Genomic DNA, 26,019 nt, shown 5'->3' on the forward strand with positions numbered 1-26,019 from the left:
GCCACTCCCACAATCAGCATGCTCAAATTTCTCATGAGGTTTTCCGTACATTTAAAACTCATGCATCTTAGTTGAAGGCCACAATGCATTCACTAGGCCCATTTTTAGTCAGCTAGATTCACTAAGCTGCGGTGGCATGGAGAATGCGTGCACATTTCACGCAACGGGAGGTCCCAGGTTCAAACCCCAGGCAGACCCAAATTCACTTTCACTTTTACTTTGTTTTTCAATTCACCTGCAATAGTTTTTGCAATTTGTCAGCCAGGGATGCACAATCTTCTACCTAATGCTTTCAAATTAAACAGATTACCCATTTTGTTATCCACAGCAATTACTGCACAAGACTCCTTTTTCCACAGCAAATGCTCCCTAGAACATCACGCTTCAATAAAAACTCCGGGAACGAAACCAAAACTGAGGTGCACAAAGCCAAATCAAACGGCTATGACCCCCACATAGGTCACATGACATTCTTTATAACGTCGTTGCACCTATTTTCATGGCTTTGAAGTCTCTCCTGAGGTCACATCCATGCCACCAATACAGGGAAGCATACAAGGCGAAAACCGTAGCACAAGAAGGGATGGTTGACCCAGCACGCACCTGCTTACAACCTCTAAAAACTGCACGCGCCCACAGAGTGCACATAACCACGAGCAGTTGTGCAAAGAGCTGGTCATCACATGGCTGGTTCTGTTGGTGCCTTGCATCTTACACTACAAGTTTATGAATGCTGATGCTTGTTTATACATCTGTGAGGAAGGGAACAGCCAACCAATCCTCAGCAAGTCAATAAAACTTCGCGTAGACGATGCGAGTAACACGCTATATTTCACCCAAATCGGGGAAGAGATACAAAAAGCTCAAGCTTTCTTTTTTTCCCACCAAAATTGTATTTTCCTCCAACGACAAAGTGGCATTCTGCACAAAATGTTTAAAAAACAGTTGCCATTCATCCTCAGATGCCGTTGAGAAGGGGGTCGTCACCTGTAGGGGCAGTGTCCTGACCAGGTCCTCGGTGACGGGCACCAAGGCGGCGGCTGCCACCGCGCTCACGTCGTCATTCTGGTCCTGCAGCCCCTGGAAGACGGGCTCAAACACCGCCGGGATCAGCACGGGAGTCAGGTCCTGCAGCGGGGAGCGACAGAGAGATGCCATCCCCTTCAGCACAAAAGCCACACCCCTTTTTACTGGCCTCTGACCAAAATCACCATTCTTGGCAGCAGAAAAGGTGGGGCACACCCCTTTGCCTTGGTTTGGACTCGCTTGCAATGTTCTCCACTTGCCACAAATGGCATGGCTTCTAAAAGCATAAGATTTGTTGGCTGCCAGCCAACAAGCCGGCACTTTCACCAATAGAACGATGGGCATCCACAAACAGCAGTGCTAAGCCATACAATGCAGCGTTGCAGCACTTCAGTTGCACATCCCATTAGGCTTTCGCTACCAAGCCCCGTCTGCTGTCACCACAAACGAAGTCACACTTGGTCTGCCCTGAGCAGTGCGACAGCCATTTCTGTTTTTAAACCAATGCGTTGGGGCCCAGACAGCACCCCCACAGCTAGCTCATGCAGCCTTTAGCCTTGTCTCTGTTCAAGCACCACAGCCAATCCTGATCATAACAGCGTGGATATCGTGAAATACGTCCTACATTGAACACACAATGCACTCTCCTGAATACAGTCGGCGCTCGTTACAACGGACCCGCGTACAACAGACTTTCGGATATAATGGACCATATTCAAACTGAAGTTTGGTCCGCCTATTTTATCAATGCAACAAAGTTCGTTTGTAACGGACCGCGCTACAACAGACTATCGGCTACAGTGGACGAATTTAGCGTCAATTTTCGGCAAAATTGTTCGTATAGAACGGACTTTTGCAGCGTCAACACGGACTGACAACCGACTTGACCACACGCCGAAATTGGTAGCCTCCGGCCAAGCCCAGCCACTAGCCAAGCCAGTCTGGGTGCGTCTGATCAAGCCTGCGATCAAGCCAAGCCAAGCATCCCAACGCCATTTTGTGATTCTTGTTGTGTTCGTGAGCTTGGCAGGTCACAGGTGAGCGAAAATGGACTCCAAGAAAAGGAAGAAGATTTCCCTGAGCGACAAAATGAAAATTGTGAACGCGGTGGCGCGTGGTGAAAAACAGGCGGATATAGCTAAAACGATGGGACTTTCCAAGCAGACTGTGAGTTCGATTGTAAACAACAAAGGAATCGCCAGCAAGCAAGTGTCGGGGGAAATTAACCCTAAGCGGTTCAGGCTCCGCGAAGCCACACACCCAGAAGTGGAGTCCGCGCTTTTGATGTGGCTGCGCGATGCCCGAGCGCGCGACATTCCAGTGAATGGTCTAATGTTGCGGAAGCGGGCAGAGCAATTAGCCGTGATCCTCGGGCACAACGATGTCACTTTCAGCGACGGATGGTTGGACCGCTTCAAGGCGAGGCACGGCGTAACATACATGCAAGTCTGCGGTGAACGCAACAGCGTAAGCGTTGACGCCGTCACCGAATGGAAGGAAAACGAGCTGCCAACGTTTCTTGCCCGGTACGACGACAAGGACATATTCAACGCGGACGAAAGTGGCCTCTTTTACAAGGCGAAGCCCAGCAGAACATACACGGTTTCTGGCAGCCGCTGCCACGGTGGTAAGCGCTCCAAAGAACGTTTGACCGTGTTGTTTTGCTGCAACATGAGTGGTACAGAAAAAGTAAAGCTGTTGTTAATTGGAAAGTCTAAACAGCCCCGTGCTTTGCGGCACGTAAAGAATTTGCCAGTGGACTGGACTGCCAACACGAAGGCCTGGATGACGAAGGACTTATTCAACGCCTGGCTGCTGCAGTTCGACCGGCAAATGTCGAAGCAGAAAAGGAAAGTGCTCCTTTTTTTGGACAACTGCTCGAGCCACATGAAGCCACCCCAGCTCGAAGCAGTTGAGCTGGCGTACTTTCCCCCGAATGCCACATCGGTGCTTCAGCCGATCGATCAAGGCGTCGTGCATTCGGTGAAGGCTGCCTACCGCACACGCCTTGTCGAGCGCCTGCTCTTCGACATGAACAGCAGCCGGGAATCGAAAATAGACGTGAGATTCCCGGTCGAAGTGTTGGCCAGCATCTGGCAACAACTGAAAGCAGATGTGATCAAGAACTGCTTCAGGAAGGCTGGTTTCCTGAGGAACAGTGGCACCGCCTCCGAGGAGTCATCTAGCGTAGATGAACTGTCTGGCCTCGATGATGAGCCATCAGTGTGGCCTCGCATCAGGGAGGCATTCGGAGCAGAGAGCTTCTCCGATTTCGTGAGCTGCGACGACGGTGTTGTCGATAACGAGGAGCTGACGGATGAAGAGTTAAGGGCCACTATTGAAGGCCGTGCAGAGCTGTCATCAGATGATGACAGTGAGCAGGAGGGTGAGCCACCGAAAGTGAAGCTCACTTCGCAGCAAGTGATTGACTGCATCGAGGAGGTCAAAGACTACTTTCAGCAGCAGCAAGACGACTGCTCTGTTCAGGTGATGCAGCTGATTGAAATGCGGCGCAAAGTCACCTCTTCCACCCTTAACGGGGGCCGCCAGTCTTTGATTACCAAGTTCTTTTCTAGCCAAACGTAAATAAAAGCTTGTGTTTCTTCGTTTCCTACTTCGGATGTTCGTCGCGCACTTTTTGGAATAAAGTACAATAAAGGCGTCGTGACCAAACGGTCAGAAGTGAGACATTCCGGTGTTTGTTCCTAGCCCACATTCGGGTGAGTTTTTGACGAATTTATAATTGTGAAAGGTGCGTTAGTATGAATGTTTTAAATGTTTTAATTCAGTTAGCAGTAGTCTTGCTTTAGTGAGGTAAAATGTGTTCCCGCCCGCTCACCTAATGAATTTCTCATCAGCAGAACTAGGTGAACCAAACGTGTGCCAAGAACGCTTTTTTAGAGCAACATTACAGCAAATTGCTGTAGCATTTATGCAATTATCGGGATAAGAATCGCTCATGCCGCCGATATTTCAGCGGTCACCGCCGCCTTCCTGCACCCACTAATGGCCCTCGCTCATTGAAGTAGAACATGCACAGCAACTTTCTAAAGTACCCCTGTTAGTGATTTACGTCGTTCTTAACAATACTGCGCAATTTATAATCGGCAAATACTTGCAGGACTACCATTAGTGAGCCGAAAAAACGTTATACGGCGACGGCGCCTACCCCCCCCCGCGGCGAAGTTTGGATATTACGGACATCGGATAAAGCGGACAGATTTCGCCGGATTATCGAGGTCCGTTGTAACGAGAGTCGACTGTATACACTTAAAACATGGTGTACAGCTAAACACACGTTGGCCATACTGAACTCTGAGGCCAATGGCAAGCATGCAACCAATGGAGGCGGCACCAACAACTGCCCCCACCTTGCGGACGGCCAGCAGGTACTTGATGCCCAGCAGCCCCCCGTGGCGGGCCTCCCACTCGGGCCGCTGCAACAGCTGCAGCAGCACCCGCACCACCCCCCACACACCGGACGGTGGTGGGGGAATGGCGACACCGGTGTCGTCACCCTTGCACTTGTTGCTGCCCATCATCAGGTTGAGGACGTGGCCCAGGGTCTGGGCACACGTCTCGCGCACGGGGGCCACCACCTGTGGGAGAAGGGGAAACAGGAGGGGGACAAACAGATGCAATGACCGTTAATACATCGTGAAGTCACATTCACCATCACTACCTTCAAGGGACCCTGAAACACGCTTTGAACAGTACAAATACACTTGCGCGACGTTCAGATCACACTGCCAGAAATACTCGAGCCAAATATTACATGTGCACGTGAAGTGATACGCTTGCAAACCGCCGTAAAAGACGAAAAAAAAAAAAAAAGCGCTCTCTTCAATTTCTCTCATTATACACCAATGTAATTGCGTCATTACCGCGGTGGCTGTCCTACTGGCTACTGCTGGTCAACTTCTCGCATTTCCTGTGACGATCCTCCGCCATCGGCACTCTTGTATGCCTGAACGTGTACGAACAGTTTTGGCATTTCTTCTGTGTTTGGAGTGGGCGCAGAGTTTGAGTGACAAACTCAATACATCACTTTCGACTAATCCGCTCGACAACAAACATTTATTGCTTCAAGAATGCCCTACCAGCCTGAGCACGCGCTTGCGAGCAGACAGCCATGCCTGCCTTTTTGTTGCACCAGACCGAAAATAGACCCCTCCAAGTTGTGGAGAAAAGGAGAAAACTCCCCGGCCTATGATATATCACAGGGCACCGAAGAAAATACTACGAGCTGCTCCCTTCTCAAAGAGAGAATGTACAACTTTTGTCACGTAGCATGCGGTCGAGCTGAGAGATTTGCGAGAATTATGCGAGATTTTTCATCTTGCTTAGCTACGGTGATACCGGACGGATTGTTATAATTTTTGCGGGAGTAGATAGCTGGGACAACAGACTTTACCCTAAGATACATTGTGAGTAGTCAGTGCTAAGCGCTGCAGGGCCCCTTTAATGATGAACACTGTACAATAAAGACTAGTCACAAAGACCTCCTATTGCCCCTGGCCTTTGTCATCCAAAGCGATGCGTTGCCCTGAAATTTCCCAATTTCATTCCTTTGCCAATAGCAACGCAGTGGTGCTTCTGGCCACAATGAAAACATTAACCCGACAACATTTGTCGGGGAAAGCTCTTGCACATGCATAAGGGTGCCTCTTAGTGCATGTTCCTTTGGTGCAGAGATATGTAGGACTCTTCAACCAATCGACGTACACAGTTCGCTATATCCCACATGTTGGGTTGTTCAGAAAACAACCCAATTGGTCACTTTTTGCCCCATTGGTCTACTGGTAAATGAAAACTTGTTGAAAACAGTTCAAATCGGGGTTTCATGCAGTGACGCCACACTTCGGATATAAGGCATTTATAGTGTACCCTATGAATTAATAAACAACACAACACACTAGGCACTAACTACAAGCAACGCCTTAGTTGGTTGCAGAATGGAAACAAGCACAGAACAATGATGCCAGCATCCTGTGGGGCTCACCTGATCGGACACAAAGTCCCCAAACTTGTCCAGTGCGAGGACACACAGCAGCCGCAACGAGAGGTCCTCCAAGAAGAGCTGATTGGCCGCTTCCATCTGCGACAGGCGTGGACAGAGCTTGTAGTACCAGTTTGTGATGACAGGAATCGTGCCCCCTACACTTGCAGGCGCACGTGTAAATCTTAACAACTGCATTTCACTCCTGTCCTCCCTGGCATCTTTTAGGGGGCGAAGCCCCCTAGGGGCTGGGGCTGTTGGCGTCTCCTGTCGTCGTCGTCATCGTCGTCTCATGTACTCACAATACTAAAACGCCGGGAAACTCGTTTATGCCTCGCGCTAGAGAGCTTAGCGTTCCAAAGACACCAAACTTTTACAGCAAGGCTGCATACCTCTACCCCCCAACAGTTTCATCTCCGTTTGCAAGAACGCCAAGGCGCCAAAAATACACTTACAGTAGCCAAACGTTTTTTTGGACTCCAAAAATTCTGACTTGCTGGATATTTCGGACTTTTCCAAGGAACCGCCAGTTGTCCCATAGGAGTAATGGCTCACGAATTTTTTGGGCTGGTCTTTTATTCGGACTAATTTTAGTTCCCCTCCAGGTCCGAAAAATCTGTCGGCTACTGTATAAACTTCATGCTTTGCCGTTACCCAGGTTTCACATTAGTGGAAATGATTGATCCGGGATTTTTGCTTCCCAAGACTTTTCAGCTTCTGCATACAATGACCACTGCTTCACAAGACGGGCACACTTATTCATTTGGCAAAGCAGGCACCCTTCAATTTATAATGCCACACATTTCTTTGAGCATTTAGCAGTGCAATCAACACTAGCTTGAAGTGCCCTGACATGTCCCATACCGCAGCTAATACTCACCCACTCATGGAAAAGAGAAATATTACGTCTACAAGCTAAGTGCACTCCAAAGCATTATGAGCCGCACTAGCTGCAAGACTGTCACTCCCTCCATCTTGAAATGAAGCAACAGCACGTCAAATGGGATGCGGAAGAATGGAGACAAAACTTGAGCAGTTTTCACTGTTTTTTTGTCAGATGTGGTGCTGTTTCCATTTTCCAGGTTATGTCACAACCTGTCCAAGTTTCAACTCTTCTTAAAAATAGACAAACGATGCACATCGTTTTATACAATGATGATGACAATTGTTATTGTTTTTTTAAGGTGCAAAGCAAACAAAGAGCAATGAGCGCAAAAAAAAAGTGCTTAAAAAATGGTGCAGAGTGGAAACAAAATCACCTAGTTAAAGTTAAAATACAAATGAAATGACTGGTGATCATTTGATAAGAAGTCCAGGCTAAGCTTCCTTATGTAGAGGGTGTTGATGTAGAAAGATAAGCACAGTGGAGTTAGCACAATGCCAACAAAATAAGAAGTGCTCTTAGAACCCCTTCCTTTTGACCTCCGGCTCTTAGCAATCAGTCCAATGCAGGAGAGCCTATCCCCAGTACTGCAGAAAGTCTGCGCATTTTGACAGTGGTCATAAGCACTCAATGTGATTGCTACAGTGCCTAATGCATTCAAACTTGTTCTAACTTGTTGCAAAGGTTGCGTTTTGGATGTGTTTTAGCGGCACTTCTCACTGACAACAAGGCACAATTTCAGGCATCCTAGTTCATTTATTGCAACTGCACACTACCACTTTATAGCTTCAAAGCACTCTGAAAGTATTCTGTTTTCTAATTAAGGGCACAGGGTAAGCCCTATACTTCCCATGTATTTTTGGCCATTATGAGGTACATTTTTCTCGGCATCTAAGAAAGGTATCTACATAACTTATATATCATTTTCTTTCAAATTTTGTGCTCTTTTAACTGTACTAGAAATATGAACGTTCTTAAAAAATTCAGTTTTTTATAATTTTTTATCCATTAGTACCTAAATTTTGGCATTATTTTAGTATTAAAAGTTGTGTACCAAAAAAACTGTTACGTGTAAATTTTCAATTCTAGTACAGCAGGTGTGACAAGTTATGTAGATGACAGGGAAAAAAAATCAGCTCGTTGTCTTGGAAGATATAGGAAATAATGGTATCTATGTAAGAAAAAACATTGTTTTGAGATAATTGTTTAAAGTAAAAAAAAAGGTTAAAAACAATACTTTTTTGCCATAAACACCACTGGAGCCATTTATTTAAAAAGCACCAGCTTCATAATCACTGCCAAAGTCATTTTTTTCCTTTTCACCCTGTCGTCTGTCCTTCCTTGACTATTTTGTGCGCCATCCGTACAGATCTGTTCACAAAGTATTTTGCTTGTGGTCAACCTGTTTAAGCCACTTGATGGTGGTGTTGCGCCCAGGTTTTGTTCTGAATGATTTCAAAATGCTGGCTTATGCGTTGCTTCATCATTTAATGAAAGAACAGCATCCAATGTTGCAATCATTAGAGTGTGAAGCCCAAAAAAGATGTTTTTTTGTGTGCAGCTTCGAAGGGCAAATGTGGAAAAAACGTGCAACAGAGTCTTTAGATTGCCCTCACTTAAAAATCAGCTATGCAATGGTTGCTAAGCAATTTCCTAATACAGCTGGTTCCAGAAAACCATTTTGATCTAAAACGGGAAGTTTTTTGATGAAAAAAATGACAATAAACCCTGCGAACATTCTAAGAGGATGTTGGCACTTACTACTTGCTTATGGAAAAACTGGTTTTTAGTGAGAAATAAGACTTTTTAAGGCAAGTGTGAATATGGAAAATGTACACAAGGAATTGAACTTCCCTAATTGCGAAGAAAAACAAAAAGTCATTTTTTCAAAATTTCGCCTTACCCTGTGCCCTTAAGCTCATTGATCACAAATCCAAACTGAATATGCAGTTATGGCTTCGATAGTAAGAGGCTTTGAATATTCACGCATGCCTGCTAAACAGGGAGCCCTTCAACGCACGCCAGCTGGTTTGTGCAACACCGCAAACAACACGAGGCACACCCGTGCGGTAAATTAACCAGCACACACCATACAGCCGATGCGTTTCAGTCGCACATCCCACCGTATTTACATTCAGTAGCATCTAACGGTATACACAGTGAAGATGGCTGAGCAGCTTTCCTAAACGTGCGGTACTAAAGGGAACCACACAAGCGAAGTCGCAGTGCTCCTCCTCCAATGGGAAGGAAGGGAAGAAAGGGAAGAGGTTCTCACCTGCGCAGCAGGCGTGGAGGAGGTGCGTCCCCCTCCACGGCCGTGGAGCCGGACAACCTCTCGGAGCGCCGTGGCAGCCCCGTGGCGCACTTCCCAGGCGGCACTGAACAGGTCCTGGCACAGGGCCTCCACAAACGCCTCCAGGGGCCACTCCCCACTCTGCTGCTGTGAAGGAGAGGGGGAGGGTGTTTCCAACAGCGATAGGGCTATGTTTATAAGCAACCCTAATCCGAGGATTCAACAAGAGGGTGCCTTAATTGCATCCTCCTTAATTCTGCCTATGTCCTTTCCTATGACACCAGGCAAACTGGCACTTCTAAACATCTCAGCATATTGTCACGAAGCTAAAGACGACGCAGTTTCTGAAAGGAAAAAAAAAAAAAAGTTTACTGGAGCGAACTTGTGCTCCCCTAACAACTAAAAATTACACAGGCGACGAAGCAGCAGCCAACAAAGTGACGTGCGGAGGAGAGTGTCAGAGAATCTAATAGCGTGGCGTCAGTTCTGCGGGTATTTATCTTTTGGCGTGAGTGTTTCTTGAACCGTCGCGTTACATCAAGAACACTGTAGGTCAAAGAAGATTATTCTAGGCTGTTGATGTTAGGGTGCAACACCTCCCCTATCAAATGAGATAATCCGCGCGGCATAAGAAAGAAAGAGTGGAACATGCGCTTCACTTGGCACACAGATAAAGCCCGGTGCTGCCAGGTGGTAAAAAAAAAACACACACACATAAACCCAATACATGGTTCGTGCCAATATAAACACAAATTCAGCAAGGCAGTATAGTGTGCATAACATTCCACCCGACTCGCACCATAACTATTTGTAACATAATTATTGGAACACATAATTATGTGCACCAAAAAGAATGTTTCCTTCCCTTGACTCTTTTGGTCCTTGTTCCACTCCTTTTCAATTGGCTCACACCACTCAAGGCCGTTTGTTGAACGAAACGTCATGCCCTGCATCATCTCCGGCACATGCTTTTCGCCTATTAATTGCCCAAGGCAATGCGCAGCCAAAAGAGAAAGTAAGAGTCTGCAGCCACAAAATAACACTCCTGCAGGGCCCTCCCTCATTCTCTCGCTCATCTCACAGCAGACGTTTCAGGTGCAACAAACAGAAGTCTTTCCCAGTGCTTGTCCATGCTTATGCATGCTGAATCCCCTCTGATCTCTGCTTAACGCAAAACATCATGGTGACACAAGAGAAAAACCCTTCTATTATTACACAGCAGAGGCCTGGTTTGAGAAACTACCACGTTCCCTCCTCCCTGCAGATTAGACTGCTCAGACGCTGGACTCGCAAGTCATGAGCCAAATGGATCAAAACAATGCAACTCAGATGACATCATATACCATCAACAGGACAGAGGGCAGCATGCCCGGTATCTACGCTCGATCATTACATCACATTTTGAAAGCATGAAAACCGCAACACCTTGCCTCACCTCATTGTGATCAAAGATTTCGTATGGAATCCAAAACGTCAACAATTTTTAATTGACTTGGTCAGTGACCGCAACTTTGTTATGCCCTCAAAGAAAAAAAGTCCCCCCTCACCTCTTCCCAGAGGTTCTCTCCCTCGGTGGCACTGTTGCCGTCGCAGACCACTTCCTCCTTTATGGCCACGCCACACCCCCGTGACTTCTTGGTTGAGGTTGGCACATCCTTGGCAATGCTGGCCCGCCGCTTGGGGCCCCGAAAGAGGCCGGGGCATGGCACGGGGCTTGGCACCGGAGCAACGTGACCCACTCCGACGGCGTTGTTCTGCACAGCCGCAAGCCAAGCCAATCCAAAGACCGCCTTCAGACACAGTGCCGCATTAAAATTCAGCACAAGAAAGAACTCTGCTCGACTAAGGCTACAAGAAGCTGGTACTAAAACTTGTTTCACTGAACCTTTACAGCATTGGGTCATGGTGCATCGCCTTGCAACTGAAAAAAAAAAAATTAAAAATAATCCAACTCTTAAAAAAACCTCTTTTCTTTCCCATCTGCAGATCCATTGGTGAGCGACCTTAAAATGCCCATACACAGGCACTCAAACACAACAGGCAGTGAACAGGTGACGGGTCATACCGTTACAAGGGCGTTCTCCACCGGACCGGGTTGCACAAAGGGCCTCTCATTCGGCCCGAGGGGTGGAAGGGGTGGACGGTGCCACCCTCCGCCACCGCCACTGCTGTCGAGGTCGTCTGTCGAGAAGAGCTCCGAGGTGTCCAGGCCGATGTGCTCTGCCATCTCGAGGCCAAGGCGCCGGTTGAGCAAGCGCCGCTGGTGCAGCAGGGCCTCCTTCGACTTGCCTGCACAGATACAGGAGAACAGCATGGCGTCAGGGAGACAAGGCACATGACTGAGTAGAGTTCTTTGCCTTCTGTTCGATACACATTGCAAGTCAACCAACTACAGTCAAACCCGCTTACCGTATTTACTCGAATCTAGGCCGATACTTTTCTTTAAAAAGTCACTTACGAAAGTTGCGGGTTGGCTTAGATTCGAGGACGCGCCACATCGCAGCTACAGGCTTGCAGCTGGCAGGTTTTCAATTTCAGAACTACATGGTTTTCAGGCTCCATTTGGCCTGTTTGAACGTTGTGAACCCAACTCCGAGTGTTTCGTGCTTGCTTGCAAACGCCGTCACGTGACCTCGAGAAGCGCCCATGTTCGTGGCACAATGGCACCCATGAAGCGGTGCCACTACACCGTGGCTTTTAACTAGAAGGTAGCCTTGGAGGCCGAGAGAACTTCAAACCTCCAAGCACAGCGCGACTTCGGAGTCAATAAGGAGAACGTGCACCAATGGTGGAATATATTATCTGCTCACAAAACAATACGCGAGCAGACAATACTTCTGACAATCTCGCACACGATCAGCATATGGCACCAACAGATCAAATAAGACCGCTCTCCTGGTTTGCGTGTGTTAGTCCCTTAAGCTGTGCGCAAAAGATATTTTGCATATAATGAATTAGGAAACACCACGCCCCATGCAACAAAGTCCGCAAAGCTGCGCCTAATTTCACACAAAACACTCCTGAACAACCTTTCAACAGCTAGATTAATTTGGTTGGCGACCAGATTAACTTTGTTGGCACTTGGATTAAATTAGATGACGCTTGGATTAAATTCACTGGTGTATAAATTGTACGGCAATTGGATTAAATTGAGCCAGAAAACCTGTAATTTCCTAGGCCCTACACAAGTGAAACAACTCTCCATGCCACACAAACATGTGAGATTTCACCTCCTTCAAACACGGCAGATAAAAAACAAGCTAGCTACGGAGTTGTCGTAGACTCACCGAGCAGGTCATCGTCGAGGTCAAACTCTGAGCCCTCCGATGCGAGGAGCATGCCACTGTGCTTGAGGACCTGGTGGATGTCGAAGTGCTCAAACCGCATCCAGTGGGACGGTGACCGGGTGCCCGGTGTCGAGGCCTCCCCATTCACTGCACACGGGCGAGTCACGTGAGCAACTTTTCTGACACACCACAGATTGGGTACAACAGCGTCACAGTCATAGCAGGAGCCAAGGTCGGAGGAAAGTACACCGTTTTGCATTCTCACTGCCTCGTGCAAACTGGTTTACCGTGAGAAAACCACATCCTAGGCTTCAAATTACCAACGCTTTTAGACAACTCACCACAGAGGCTATATATAAGTGCCGATACAGTAATTGTGACGAGTCAAGTTCAATCCATCGCAGATGTGATTGTGGCTTGAAGGGGGGTGCCAGTTAGTGTTTCATAAGACACATTCCTGTCGCTAAACCAAAAGATTGGATATGAAAGTTTACACCACAGACAAGTAATTGTTCCAATCATGCGACATGCTCTCATTCTGTGTTTTTATTTTTGATTTATTGCAAGGTTTAACGCACCGACGCAACGCAGGCGATGAGGGGCACCGTAGTGGAGGGCTCCGGATTAATATTGACCACCTGCGGATCTTTAACGTGTGCCGAAATCTCGTACACACGGGCGTTTTTGCTTCTCGTCTCCATCAGAAAAGCGGCCGCCGCAGCCGGAAATCGAACCCGCGACCTCGTGCTCAGCAGCGCAGCGCCTTAGCCACTGAGCCACCGCAGCGGGTCATTCTGTGTTTCCAAAGGAAACATAGCAGTTGGTAGTGTGCACTTTACTTGCTGCCATGTGAATTTATTTGTCCAGTAATGTTAGCTAGGAAACCGGTCACCAGAGAACCCCCTACAGAGCCCCCAACTGGACAAGGCCATCTTTTTTGGAACTGGATTGTTCAGAGCACTGATCAATAAAGCCGACTCAAGGCTCACACTCACACGCCTTCAGGATACTGCCCGCACTGCCGTAGTTTAAATGTGCTTATTAATCAGCAAATTATTAATTAGCATCTGCGAAGGAAGGAGGGAAAAGCATCTTCCTCACCGTCTCTTCCCTCCTCCCCCTCCTCCTTGGGCAGACCAGGTGGGTCCCACTGGGGCACGTGGGAGATGATGGCCTCCACTGCCTGGCTGGCCGCGATGCGCGTGTCCCAGCTTGAGCTGTGCAGGTACTTGCGCACCTGCAAGGGGACAACCACTTTGCATTCAGGGTCGCTGTTGTTTCCAGACTATCCAAAAAGCACATGCCCTGAAAGGAGATGGCTTTTTTTTGTTTGTTTGTTTATCGACACATCACAAGCTGCAAAATTTATGCACACACACACACACACACACACATTACTCGCGACGGATGCTTGGCACACCCTGTCCAAAAGCAAGAAACTCGTACATATAAAACTCGTTTCAAAGGACGTCAGTGATTTAACCTCCGCCAGTGATTTAACCTCCGCCATTTATTTACCCAGCACCCATAACCCAGGATTTAAAATTTAACCCTCCCTATGGCTTGCAGCAATGTGCTCACAATGTGATCACCCTCAGTTTTCATCCCTGTGATTCGTACAATTTTTCTTCCACACATGAAAAAGATGCTGCAAGCTGAAGCCAGCTTGTGGTATGACCACCGCAACATTTTCCCCCAATCTTGTGCATCTTCAAGAAAATAGCTGAAAAAAAAAAAAAAAAAAAAAAAAAACACTTAAGCGAAATACCATTATTTGTAGGGGATCCCCTCGGTACACATTTCTATATTGACAGAGTCAGCCTCTGTAAAGTGAACAGAAGCAGTGGGTGCTCATTACAGACCCCCCAAGTCCTGCGTCAGCTCCCATACTTCACCACTGTCCCGACAAGACATAAGGCCACAATAAACCTCAGTTGTTGAAGAAGAAGGGGCCGTCTTTTCAGGCAAAACCAAAAAAAGCCTACACCACAATTTTTGCCTTGGCCATTCTTCAAGGAAACACGTGTGTCTGCCATTTTAAACTCGGAGTTTCCTACAAAATTTACCAGAGAAAAAACTACCACTGCAAAGGTGTGTCACTGTAGGAAGTATGGAAAGAACACAGATTTCCACATGCTTTGCAACTGGCTTTGCGTGTAGTGTTTCGAAAAATGTGGAAACATGTAAAATGCAGCAAAATGAACAATAAAGGTACAGTAAACTTTGGCTAAGACGAACAAGACTTTCGCTCTCTTGTAACGGCCACAATTGCAAAGAATCTCCACTTAAGAGGAATTTGAGAATACAAATTGTTGTGGTTCCTTTGAGTCTACTGTATTTACATAGTATAAAATAACAACCTGCCATAGCAATGAGAAAACAAAATCTCTCTCTCTCTCTCTCTCTCTCTCTCTCTCTCTCTCTCTCTCTCTCTCTCTCTCTCTCTCTCTCTCTCTCTCTCTCTCTCCCCCCCCCTCGACACATGCATGAGCATTTGTTGTCTGCTATGGTGATGGTAAGACAGCCGTTACCCTTCTCTTAAAATTTTCAACACCCCATAATGATACACTTTATTAGTTGCACTATTATTTCATAGAAAAGAAAACGACTAGAACAGTCTGTAAATGTTGTGTGCTGGTACGAATTGAATGTTGTGAGAGTGTGTGCTGACACGGGTCGCGTTTTGTGATGTTTCAACATCACAAAACGTGACTTATCGGCAGACTTTCTTGCAAAGGCTCAGTGTTCTGTGGTGACGCCCATATACTGATAGAACCCAGTATGTCTGTACCTCCAGGGCATGCAGGTGGCCGTGCGTGTTGTGTTGTGTTTTATCGCACATAAGCCAAACAGAAGGTTTTGCGTATTTTGTGGGTAATAGCTGATTGTTACAGCACATTACAGCATTACAGCTTGTTTAAAAGCCCTGCTTCTTTTATAAAACTAAAAACAGAGGAAATTTTAACCAGAGTGTTTTCTCCTAAAAGTAGACAGGGGTGAAATGGAATGTGTTCGTCGTAGAACAGCCCAAAACACTTTTTTCTCAGGACCTCAAATTTTGTACATGAGAGTAACATGTGGTTTGCTGTTAGCTCTTGGTCACATTCTTCACATGTCGGTTTATCTTCTTTCATAAGAAGGAAGTTATGTGTCAGATGTGTATGTCCAATGCGGAGACGACATAAAATAACTTCTGTGAAGCGTTCTTCATGTTTGCTTGATTCCCACTCTGTTATAGTGGGTTTAACTATGTGAAGTTTGTTGTTTGTTTCGTTATCCCACGAGGACTGCCATGTTTCTCTCAGTTTACTCCGTATAAATTTCATACAGTCGCTATGAGGAATATGTACTTGTGTTACTGTTTTGCTACCAGCCTGTGCAGCACATGCATTGGCTCTCTCGTTACCATTGATCCCAACATGGCTAGGGACCCAGCACAACTTAATTTCCTGTCCCTGTGTTTTTGCTGTCACTAAATTGTGTATTATGTCTCCTATTATGGGTTCAGCTGCATTTTTGTAATGTAGGGCTGTGATCGCGCTGAGCGAGTCTGTGTAGATAACACTTTTCGGAATGCTTTCCTTCCTTATTCTTTCCACAGCCACAGCAATTGCATAAGACTCCGCTGTGAAAACCGAGGCGCACTCACGTAGTCTGATCACCTTCTCCCATTTATATTGTATTATTGCACTCCCAGCATAGCATGCTGTTTTGGAACCGTCTGGGTAAAATGAGGTGTAGCCTTTGTATTTTTCGTTCAGTGCCAAAAACTCCTGTAATATGTGTTCGCGTGGTGTTTTCTTTTTTTGAAAGTGTGTCAGTGTAAAATCGCACACAGCAGGGAATGTATACCAAGGTGGTAGTTGTTTTGTTTTTTGGGCAGTCCCAGGTAACGCGTCCAGCATACTAAGTTCTTGGCATTTGTCTTCAAACCGAAAGAGCAATGGTCTAACAGCTTGGAGTTTGTTATTAAACAGTGTCCTAGACGGGCGTTTCGTAACTATGGGATAGCAGAGATGCTTCGGTAGTGAACGAATCTTTAGGATGTACAAGCATGTCAGCATGGTTCTTCTGTATGTAGTGATGGTTCATTCGTTTCAACATAAAGACTACTAATGGGTGATGTCCTACATGCCCCAGATGAGAGTCGTAAACCTAAATTATGTATGGGATCCAGACGATTCAAGTAGGACTGCCTTGCTGAGCCATACACAATGCAACCATATTCTAAGCAACAGAGCGATAAACTTGTAGAAGGCATGATCTGTCGGAACCCCAGTGTTTGCGTGGCAGAACCTTAAGTATATTTAGAGCTCGGGATGCTTTCTTTTTCAAAATATCGATGTGAGGCAGGAAAGTGAGTTTTTTGTCAAATGTTGTGCCGAGAAATTTGTGTTCATTCTGTATGGGTAAATTTATTTCTTTTAGGTGTAGGGTGGGGTTGGTCTGCAGGCTTCATTTGAGTGAGAAAAGAATAGCGACTCTTTTGTGTGGTGAAAACTACAAACCATTTCTGTCTGCCCATGTTGTCAGTTTGTTTGTAGTCAACTGTACTTGTATCTCGCATGTCGTTACATTGGAGGATGTGCAAGCTATTTGAAGGTCATCAACATAGACAGAATACATAACCGACCTTGGAATTATTTTGGATATGGAGTTCATTTTTACAACAAACAGAGTTGTGCTAAGAATACAGCCCTGAGGGACCCCGTTCTCCGGTACAAAATTTCTCGACAGGGTTGAGCTCAGGCGCACTTAAAATGAACGATTTGTCAAGAAGTCATTCAGGCAATTCAGCATTCTTCCACGGATGCCTAATTCTACTAAATCCTGCATAATTCCAAACCTCCATGTAGTGTCATAAGCCTTCTCAAGATCAAAAAAGGTAGCAAGACAGTGTTGTTTGTGTATAAATGCTTCTCGTACGGCATTTTCGAGGCGGACAAGACGGTCAGTTGTTGAGCATGCTTTTTTAAAACCGCACAGGTGAATGTCTAGAAGTTCATTTGATTGTAGGACAAAACTTAACCTGGTATTTACAACAACTTCAAAAGTTTTGGCCAGACAGCTCGTAAGGGCTATTGGTCTATAACTACTAGGGGAGGTTGGCAGTTTTCCGGCTTTTAAGAATGCTACAATAAAAGCTTTTTTCCAAGCTCCTGGCATTTTTCCCAATACCCAAATTCTGTTAAAAAACTTCAGAAGTGCTTCTACAGCAGGGCCAGATAGATGAGCGAGCATTTCATAATGTATATCATCTGGCCCAGGGGCGGTCTGCTTACCAGCCAAAAGAGCTCTTTTTAGTTCTTGGAGTGTAATTAAAGTGTTGTATGTTTCGTTTGTGCCACCACATGTTGGCAGTCGTCGTTTCTCAGCTGTGTTTTTATACTTTAAGAAAGCTTGTGTGTAGTGTGCGGAACTTGATACTTTGGCGAAGTGTTCACCCAGCATATCTGCCTGTTCTTCTATGCTTGTTTGCACATCCGGTGCAGTTAAAAGGGGAAGTGTGTAGGGGGAGTACGTCCCGTTTAGCTTATGAATTTGCTCCCATACCTTCTTTGATGTTACGGAGCTGTTTATGGACGAGACATAATTTTGCCATGAGGTTTTCTCAGCTTTGCGGGAAATGTACCTTGCCTTAGCTCTTACCTTTTTCAAATTTATTAGATTTTCCTGTGTTGGGTACCTTCTAAAGACCCCCAATGCTTTATTTTGCTGCTTTTTTGCCTCCTTACATTCTTGGGTCCACCATACTTTGTGGTTTTGCCTCGCCACTCCCGTGGACTGTGGGATAGCTATGCGTGCAGCATTCACAATGTGCGATGTAATCACTTCATTCAATTCATCAATACTAAGAGTGTCTGAAAAAACTTGGTCTAAATTTGCTTCCGAAGTAAAAAGTCCCCAGTCGGCAAACTGAAGTTTCCACCTGCGTGATTTCGTCTGGATAATGGTTGGTGATGATGTTACGCTAATGAGTACAGGTAGGTGATTGCTCCCATATGGGTTGTCTATGATATCCCATTTAAAATCTCTAAAAACAGACGGTGAACTAAAGGATAAATCTAAGCAGCTCATCTTTCCTGAGCTCGGGGAGCAGTATGTAGGCTTGCCAGTATTGAATAAGCGGACATTAATGGACAAAATCAAATCTTCTAAAATCTGGCCTCTTACACCAGTTTTTTTTCCCTTCCCCAAAAAAGATGAGTGGGCATTAAAATCACCTACTATTAAGAACGGTTCTGGTAACTGATTTACTAAGTCTTCTAGATCAAGCAGTCTTACCGTGAGTTGTGGTTCCAAGTACACACAGCAGACTGCGATTGTTTTGAATGCAAGCAGTGTGGCAGCCACTGCTTCTAGCCTAGTTTTCAGTTTGTGTTCTTGAGCTGCAATACCATTTTGCACAATTATGGCGACACCACCAGAGAGCCTATTCGCCTTCTCACGGTCACAACGAAAGACCTGGTATCCTTTTAGTATGTTCTTATGTTTAGGACCTAGGTTCGTTTCCTGAACGCACACGACTACAGGCGAACGAGTTGCGAATATTTCTTTGACGTCACTTAAATTATTTAAAAGTCCTCTACAATTCCAGTGGACTAGGAATGCCATATTATATTTGTATCAAGTGAAAACTAGGTTTTCAGTCCCGCGATACGATTTTTGCATTTCTTTCCATTTTCTAGGGAGTTCCGCCGCACCTCCGAAGTAGACGGCACAAAACCACCTCCCTCAGCTGTGTACATTGTCTCTTCAGAGACGCTGGAGGTTCGTGCAGGACGCACGTGTGTTGAACTGTCCGACCTCACCGTGTGGGGCGAGGCCTTGGAGACTGCCGAACCAGGGGTCCGTGCAGCCCGCTTTGGAGGTGGTGGTGCAGCGCTAGCTGCTTCCACCGGGGGCACGGGGGGCCTTGCTTCAGCCTCACTTGGTGTGGCCTCAGCAGGCGCCGAAGACCACTGTGATGCTGCGCCCTGTTGCACCACAGCGGAGTATGCACGGGTATGCGCTGGTGACAGTCGCCTCCGTGCTTCGCGAAATGTTAGGTTTTCAGTCACTTTCAGTGTGATGATTTCTTTTCCACGCTGGACAAACACGAGAGTACGCTACGTGGTTGCCCTCGCAGTTCACAAAAAGGTATGTTTCAGCTTCGCAATTTTCAGCAGGATGTTCATGGGAGGCACATTTTGCACAGGTGTCTTGGCCCCGGCAGCTTAGCGAGCCGTGACAGTATCGTTGGCATTTGTAGCATCGGCGGGGATTTGGAACGTACGGTCTCAGTTTCATCTTTGTGTAGCCTATGTCAACGGATTCTGGAAGTATGCTGGATGCAAAGGTCAGGACGATGTGCTTGGTCTGTATTTCTTTGTTTTCTCGTTTGATTTTTATCCTATAGACATTTGTGACGTTCTGGTCTTTTAAGCCTTCTAGAAGTTCCTCCTCGGACACATACTTCAGGTCGTCATTGGAGATGACTCCGCGGACCGTGTTGAGTGACCGGTGTTCACTTACAGTTATAGGGATCTCACCAAAAGGCGTTAGTCTTGGCAGTTTGTCACACTGGTGTTTGTAGAGCAGTTCGAGGTCTCCATTAGCTAGTTTTTTTTACTTTGTAGCCTTCACCTAGGGTGGATGTTAGAGTCTTTGAAACTAGGAACGGTGAGACGAGTCGGGCAGTTTTTTCTGCGCGATTGCTGTGCACCACGTGGAATCGAGGGAAGTTGTTGACGTTTTTTGCGAAAAACTTGGCGGTTGCATCGGTGCCCCCTCTTTTACGAGAGGGATCAGTTGGGCGGAAAAAAGAAGCCATAAAATGAAAAATCTGTTCGGCCATGGTGCCAGCCGCCCACCATGGAGCCCAACAAGGGGACGGGACAGGAACTCGCGAGCAAGTCCCTCCCATGCCAGCTATACACCACAGCTATAACCTAATATGGCTGAACTCGGCAATAACCTAATATGGCTGAACTCAGGGTTGTCCGCCACACGAGGTTAACCCTAGCCGCCAGGAAAAAGGGAAACTGAAGAAGGAACGAGACGACAGGAAAGTTGTTAGAAAGAAGATAGGAAAGTGAAAGTTGAAGGGGAGGACAGGAAAAGGCGACTGCGAAATCCCCCCGGGCGGGTCAGACCGGAGGTGCCGTCTACGAGAGGCGGAGGCCAAAGTGGTGTGTTGCCTTCGCCAAGGGGCCTTAAAGGTCCAAGCACTCGGCGCCGGCTCAACCACCAGGACCCTCTTTTCCCTGGTCACGGCGCTGCCACGCACAACTAAACGTGGGTGCTTGGGGTCCGTGGTGTCGCACTGTACACGCAAACATCTGCTTTAGCAAATGCCCCCTGCGGGGGCAGGTGGCGTTGCGATTGTGGAGTGGCCCAAGGACCCTCCAGCACAAGCACATCGGACCAACACAGCTATGTGTGGCATCTGACTGCCCTCTCAGACCCAGTGAGAGTGCTTTCACTGTATGCGTTTGACTCTGCTCTGAAAACTCTTTTCGTGTTGAGGCATGCCTGACCACTCGGAAATTGTGGTTATAAAAAGGCGCGCCTCAACATGAATAGGCAGGGCATTGTTTGGGTTTGGCCAGAGGTTGCTACCATGCCCAACAGAGTTGTCATGCTTTAGCACAGAAGCGCGCTACTGCATTACCATTTCTCTCTACTCGCCACGAATTTAACAGTTTAAGTTTGGGCTTTGGCTCTCCGTCGTTGGAATGAAGGCAACCCTCCTGCAAGCCGCTCGCAAGCCACGTTAGCTCGATGAGACGCAGGCTGTACTCGTACGTCTCTGCCTGGTAACAATACCTACGGCAAAACATTTGCAGTGCGGTCTGTCACACCAATGTGGTTTGTCTGCTATTACAACTGCGCATTGATTGTACAAGGGTGGCACCCGGCTGGATCGCATCAACGCCATTTTAGACACCTCCTCTGGTGTCTCAGAGAAACAAGAGCCTGTGCCTGGCCATCGGACAGCAGTAGGGACAGAACAGAGGGAGATTCAGCAGGGCACAGCCAGGAAGAAAGTGGGCCAGCAACCATGTCCTCCTCGTATATACACACCTTGGCGAGCAGGTTGTGCAGCTCGTGGGGGTGGAGCTTCTGGACCTCGCCCAGCTGGACGGCGGCCGCCCGCCTGGTCACGGGCGACGACCCCGTGTCCAGCAGCAGGAACAGGCGGTCGAGCCTGCAAGGAGGTGCAGAGAGATGGGGTGTGCGCCGGAAGGGGCCTTGTGCCACAGGCCCCACAGGCCCCAAAGCAAATATGGGGTCGCGGAGTTGACACAACAGTGCAACTCAGACTCTACCCATTTTCCAGTGGGTGTAGCAAAGAAAAAGAAATGCATCAAGTGTTGAATAAGCAGGTTGATTGATTGAATGATTTATTGATTGACTGATTGCAGGGTTTAATGCGCCGATGCTACACGGGCGGTGACGCGCGCCGTAGTGGAGGTCTCCGGCTTAATTTTGACCACCAGGGGATCTTTAACGTGTGCCGAAATCTCTTACACATAGGCGTTTTTTGCTTTTCGCCTCCATCAGAAAAGTGGCCGCCGCACCCGGGAACTGAACCCACATCCTCATGCTCAGCAGCCCAATGCCACAGCCACTGAGCCAACGCAGCGGGTCTGTTAAAGAAACACTACGTGAAGCTAATGTAAACAGTGAGTAAAATAAACTTTCCCATCCAGTGCAGCAATTGATAATATTTGGGGGGGCGGGGGCTTCAACACAGCACCTTTCTTTTCGAGAATGTGAGGCCAATTCATTATGTTTGCCCGATAAATGCTCTTACACACATGGGACACACACCCCATTGGCTGCACAAGCTATGACGCATCCATCGGGAAGCATGTGGGATCAAGACCTCATGGATGCTTTAATGTTCCAGGCCCAAGAAAAGGCAGTCCTACCAACACATACACATATACTGCAGAAGAAACACACCCACACAACCAAAACTGGACAACAGACTAGGAACAAAGAGCAATAAAGGAAGGTGTGGTGGACCTTTCAGCACGAAAACCAACGATTCCAAAACCAAAGTGTGTTGCATGCCCTTGCGATCACAGAAAACCCCCATGGCAAGTTCAACAGTGCTTGCATGTTGCTATCCCAGATCTGCAAGCAGCCCCAATCAAGTCAAGTCAACACCATAGGAATGCGAGCTTTGTGTCAAAGCTGGCAAGTCACATCAATCTGCCTTTTCCACAGGCACCTGTGAATGGTTGTCCTGAAAGGCGAATGGAAAAGAAAAAAGCCAGAAATTTAATTCGATGAACTTGCATTTACCTCATTTTTCATCCCATGTTAACGACGAAACAGCGGCTGGAAAGTTCACGAATGCTTTTTTTCCCTGTGCTCTGAAAGCCGGATTTTTTTTTTTGTACTACATTGACAATAAAGCCAGCTGTCCAAAGCCGGAATGGCTTGAAAAGAAGGCAAACACAGTGCACTGTATGATGGCCCTCTAGCTTTCAAACCTCCTCTTCAAAGAACAACATCTAAAATTCATAGCCGCCCAATAACCAAAAAGGACAATGTACATTCTCAACCTTGTACCTTTCCGTAAAGGTACACAAAGCTCGGTTTTCTTCGCTATGAAAGAGTAAAACGTTCTGATGCTTTTTATGCTATTGTGGGCTGGCTGCAATGCCCAAAGCAAAAATTATTTACCTTCTGCCCCATTAGACATAACTTGCCCCTGGCACCATATGCTGCAAGAGCCATGCAATTCAGCTTTTTTGTGGCAACAAAGAAGCCAAGAATGTCGATGATACGTACGTCCAGGGGTTCGATACCCTGTCATTCTAACATCTGCCCCGCGCCCAAAATATGATGATAAAAAACCTGTCGGTCTTATTTTCAAATGTGCGCAGTGTCACTAACAAGCGCGATTCCCTATCTTCCCTTTTTGATGACAGTGCTGCAGATATAGTAGTTTCAACAAAAACTTGGTTGTCAAAAGCAAGCTTGGAATTTTTTTTCTTTTTTGTGATAAAAAATACATAGTAAACCAAGCTGATCGCTGTAATCAACCTGGCGGCAGTGTATCGATCGCTGTAGCCGATTGTCTCACTTCCAGTTTGGTGATAACAAATTTGCTCAATTTATTTACATAATCAAAACGCCCTGTTTTGTGCCTGTTATCATCCGCCGAATGCTACATCAGGGTTTTGCGACAAAATACACAATGTTTGTAACAACGTAGTCTTGAAATTTCTGCATGCACTGTTGTTTTTGCTAGGGGATTTAAATTTTCCCAAAATAAGCTGGTCGGTGCCCTTCCCCACTTCCAGTTTTTTATCACGAGACAGCACTACATTTTTAAAATGTGTCTGGACTTCCATTTGACCCAGCTGGTTGACGAACCAACCAGAGTGGGTCCGACGTCCGCGAACATAGTAGATTTGGTCCTGACAAATGGTTCCAATCTTGTGCGACACCCAATTTTCCTTACTGGTTTAACCGACCATTGCTCCATTCACTTTGCCTCAGAAGCTCATGTTTCACGCCGGCTTACAGACCGCAAAATGATCAGAAACTACACCAAAGGTCGACTACACTTCAATTAAGACAGAACTTGAATCTTTTATCGATACCTACATGGTAGGCATTTTTGATCGCACTATGGAACACAACTGGAACTTGTTTTAAAAAAATCACGTTTTCGATTAACAAATATATTTACCTCTGGCAATAATGCTCACCTTGATTTACATCTGATCTAAAACAACTGCAGAACTGAAAGAAATGCTTATTTGGTGTAGCCAAATGAAAAAACTGGCCATCCCGCTGGTTCGCTTACAGAAATATTTTAGCAGCTTATCGAGCAACCACAAAAAAAAAAAAAATATATCTAAGTCGTTTTTGAATTGTCCTGCTGATGTTGTGCCGCAATTATGTAATTGCAACTTCTTTACAATGGGCCCTATTGTAGTAGATCCTGTGGGCATTATGAAGCTGATTCATAACCTGAAACATCCTTCCAGTTGTGGCGTACATGAAATAAATGCCAAGTTCTTAAAAAAACACCAAAGTTTATTCATCAATAATCCTGTCACGCATTTTTTTTCAATCCCTTCAGTACTGTCCTATGACATTCAATTGGGAAATGGGGAAGGTGGTCTCTGTGTTTAAATCCAACAACCAGGGCTCTCCCCTAACTTACAGGACAATATAGTTAACTTCTATTTCCTGTAAAATTTTAGAGCAAGTCATTTATTCTACGCAGTGTCTAAAGTGATGTCTGACAGAACCCAAAATTGGAAACGAGAGTTACGTCCGACGTAACTCAAAATTGAAAACTTAAGTTACGCCTGATGGAGAGAGAGAGAGAGAGAGAGAGAATACATTTATTGAGCGTCTAAATTGGGAGTGGTTCCTTATTCACTGGAGCCCATATGATGTCATGGCCGCCTGCGCCCGGTCGACCAGCGCTAGCTGGGTCGCGAGTGAGGAGCTGGACATCAAAATCTCCCATTGCTCTCTAAAAGAGGGGGTGGGGGGATGGAGGAGGGGTGGATTTTCTGAGCTGAAGTCGCACTCCCCAATTATGTGGCGGAGTGATCCTGGTTTTTTACAAAATTTGCATTCGGCCGAGTACTGTTCCGGGAACATGAGGTGTAGCCTTGTTGGGTGGGGGAAGGATCCAGATTGAATGAGGCGAAAGACTGTCTGCTGCTCCTGGAACTTCAGGCCAATGTTTTGAGTTACGTTCGGCGTAACATAAAGCACAAAATTTTTCTTACAGCTAACGGCACCAAATACCGTGATGCTCTTATATGTGTAATCTATGCGCAACATTATTGAAATGGTCACTTGTACGATACATGGTGTCAAATTCGAAAACACAAATGTTGCTGCATTACGGCCAAACCGGTTCAGAATGAGTAAATCATAGGTAACATGTTCGACAGCGCCGGCTCCCCATCGGTCGAGTGGTCAGCATAATATAGGCGTCAAAAAGGACTCAAATTTTTCTGTACTAGTCCACGTACGCTTCTTTTCACATCCAACACATGCAAGCAAAGGAGAAGACGGGAATTAACAAAACTGAACCTCGTGCCGTGGGTGCAGTGCCAGTTTGCAGCGTCTGCAGTTTGCGGCAAGAACGAATTTACATGGGTCAAGAGTCTTTTAACAAATGTATCTAATAGGGTTGGGCGTCGGTTAACATTGTAACCCGATAATTAGGCTGGCTTTATGCATCAATTATTCGGTTGTGTTGGTTTGGCAGAAAAAATGAGCAAAAAGAATTATGTAGTAGCAGAAATAAGTTCATGCTCATACACTCGTTCACGCATTCTAGATGAGGTAAGTAGGCCATCATCATGGCGCATGATGCGGGCGAGATGCTTATCAGCTCGTTCGTCACTCACACTTTTCTAGAATCAAGAACATCAGCACCCGCCATGACTGCAAATGGCGTCGATTAATCACACTTTGCTTACTACAGAAATAGTTAATACAACGGCAAAACGGTATATACAAGTGCCCATTCGTTTTCTGTACCAGTGCATTTGTA

At 46.4% G+C, this 26,019-nt stretch overlaps 1 protein-coding gene across 2 annotated transcripts in view; it reads right to left on the reverse strand.

Moving 5' to 3' along the window:
- The window catches only part of LOC144166799 (TATA-binding protein-associated factor 172-like), an 89,934-nt gene that overhangs the window by 43,138 nt on the left and 20,777 nt on the right, over positions 1–26,019 (reverse strand). The window contains exons 2-10 of one of the 2 annotated variants that reach the window (XM_077696291.1): positions 21,555–21,678; positions 13,590–13,725; positions 12,489–12,635; positions 11,267–11,490; positions 10,749–10,955; positions 9,184–9,345; positions 6,029–6,124; positions 4,398–4,625; positions 988–1,128 (exon numbers count right to left, since the gene is read on the reverse strand). In XM_077696291.1, coding sequence (XP_077552417.1) covers positions 988–1,128; positions 4,398–4,625; positions 6,029–6,124; positions 9,184–9,345; positions 10,749–10,955; positions 11,267–11,490; positions 12,489–12,635; positions 13,590–13,725; positions 21,555–21,678 — 1,465 coding nt within the window. Of the gene's footprint in view, positions 1–987; positions 1,129–4,397; positions 4,626–6,028; positions 6,125–9,183; positions 9,349–10,748; positions 10,956–11,266; positions 11,491–12,488; positions 12,636–13,589; positions 13,726–21,554; positions 21,679–26,019 lie in introns of both variants that reach the window. The other variant, XM_077696290.1, reaches the window with a different exon arrangement.

The sequence above is a fragment of the Haemaphysalis longicornis genome, unplaced genomic scaffold (genome assembly GCF_048455015.1).
Source record: "Haemaphysalis longicornis isolate Haplotype H1 unplaced genomic scaffold, Haemaphysalis longicornis Haplotype H1 scaffold_19, whole genome shotgun sequence".
Lineage (NCBI taxonomy): Eukaryota > Metazoa > Arthropoda > Arachnida > Ixodida > Ixodidae > Haemaphysalis > Haemaphysalis longicornis.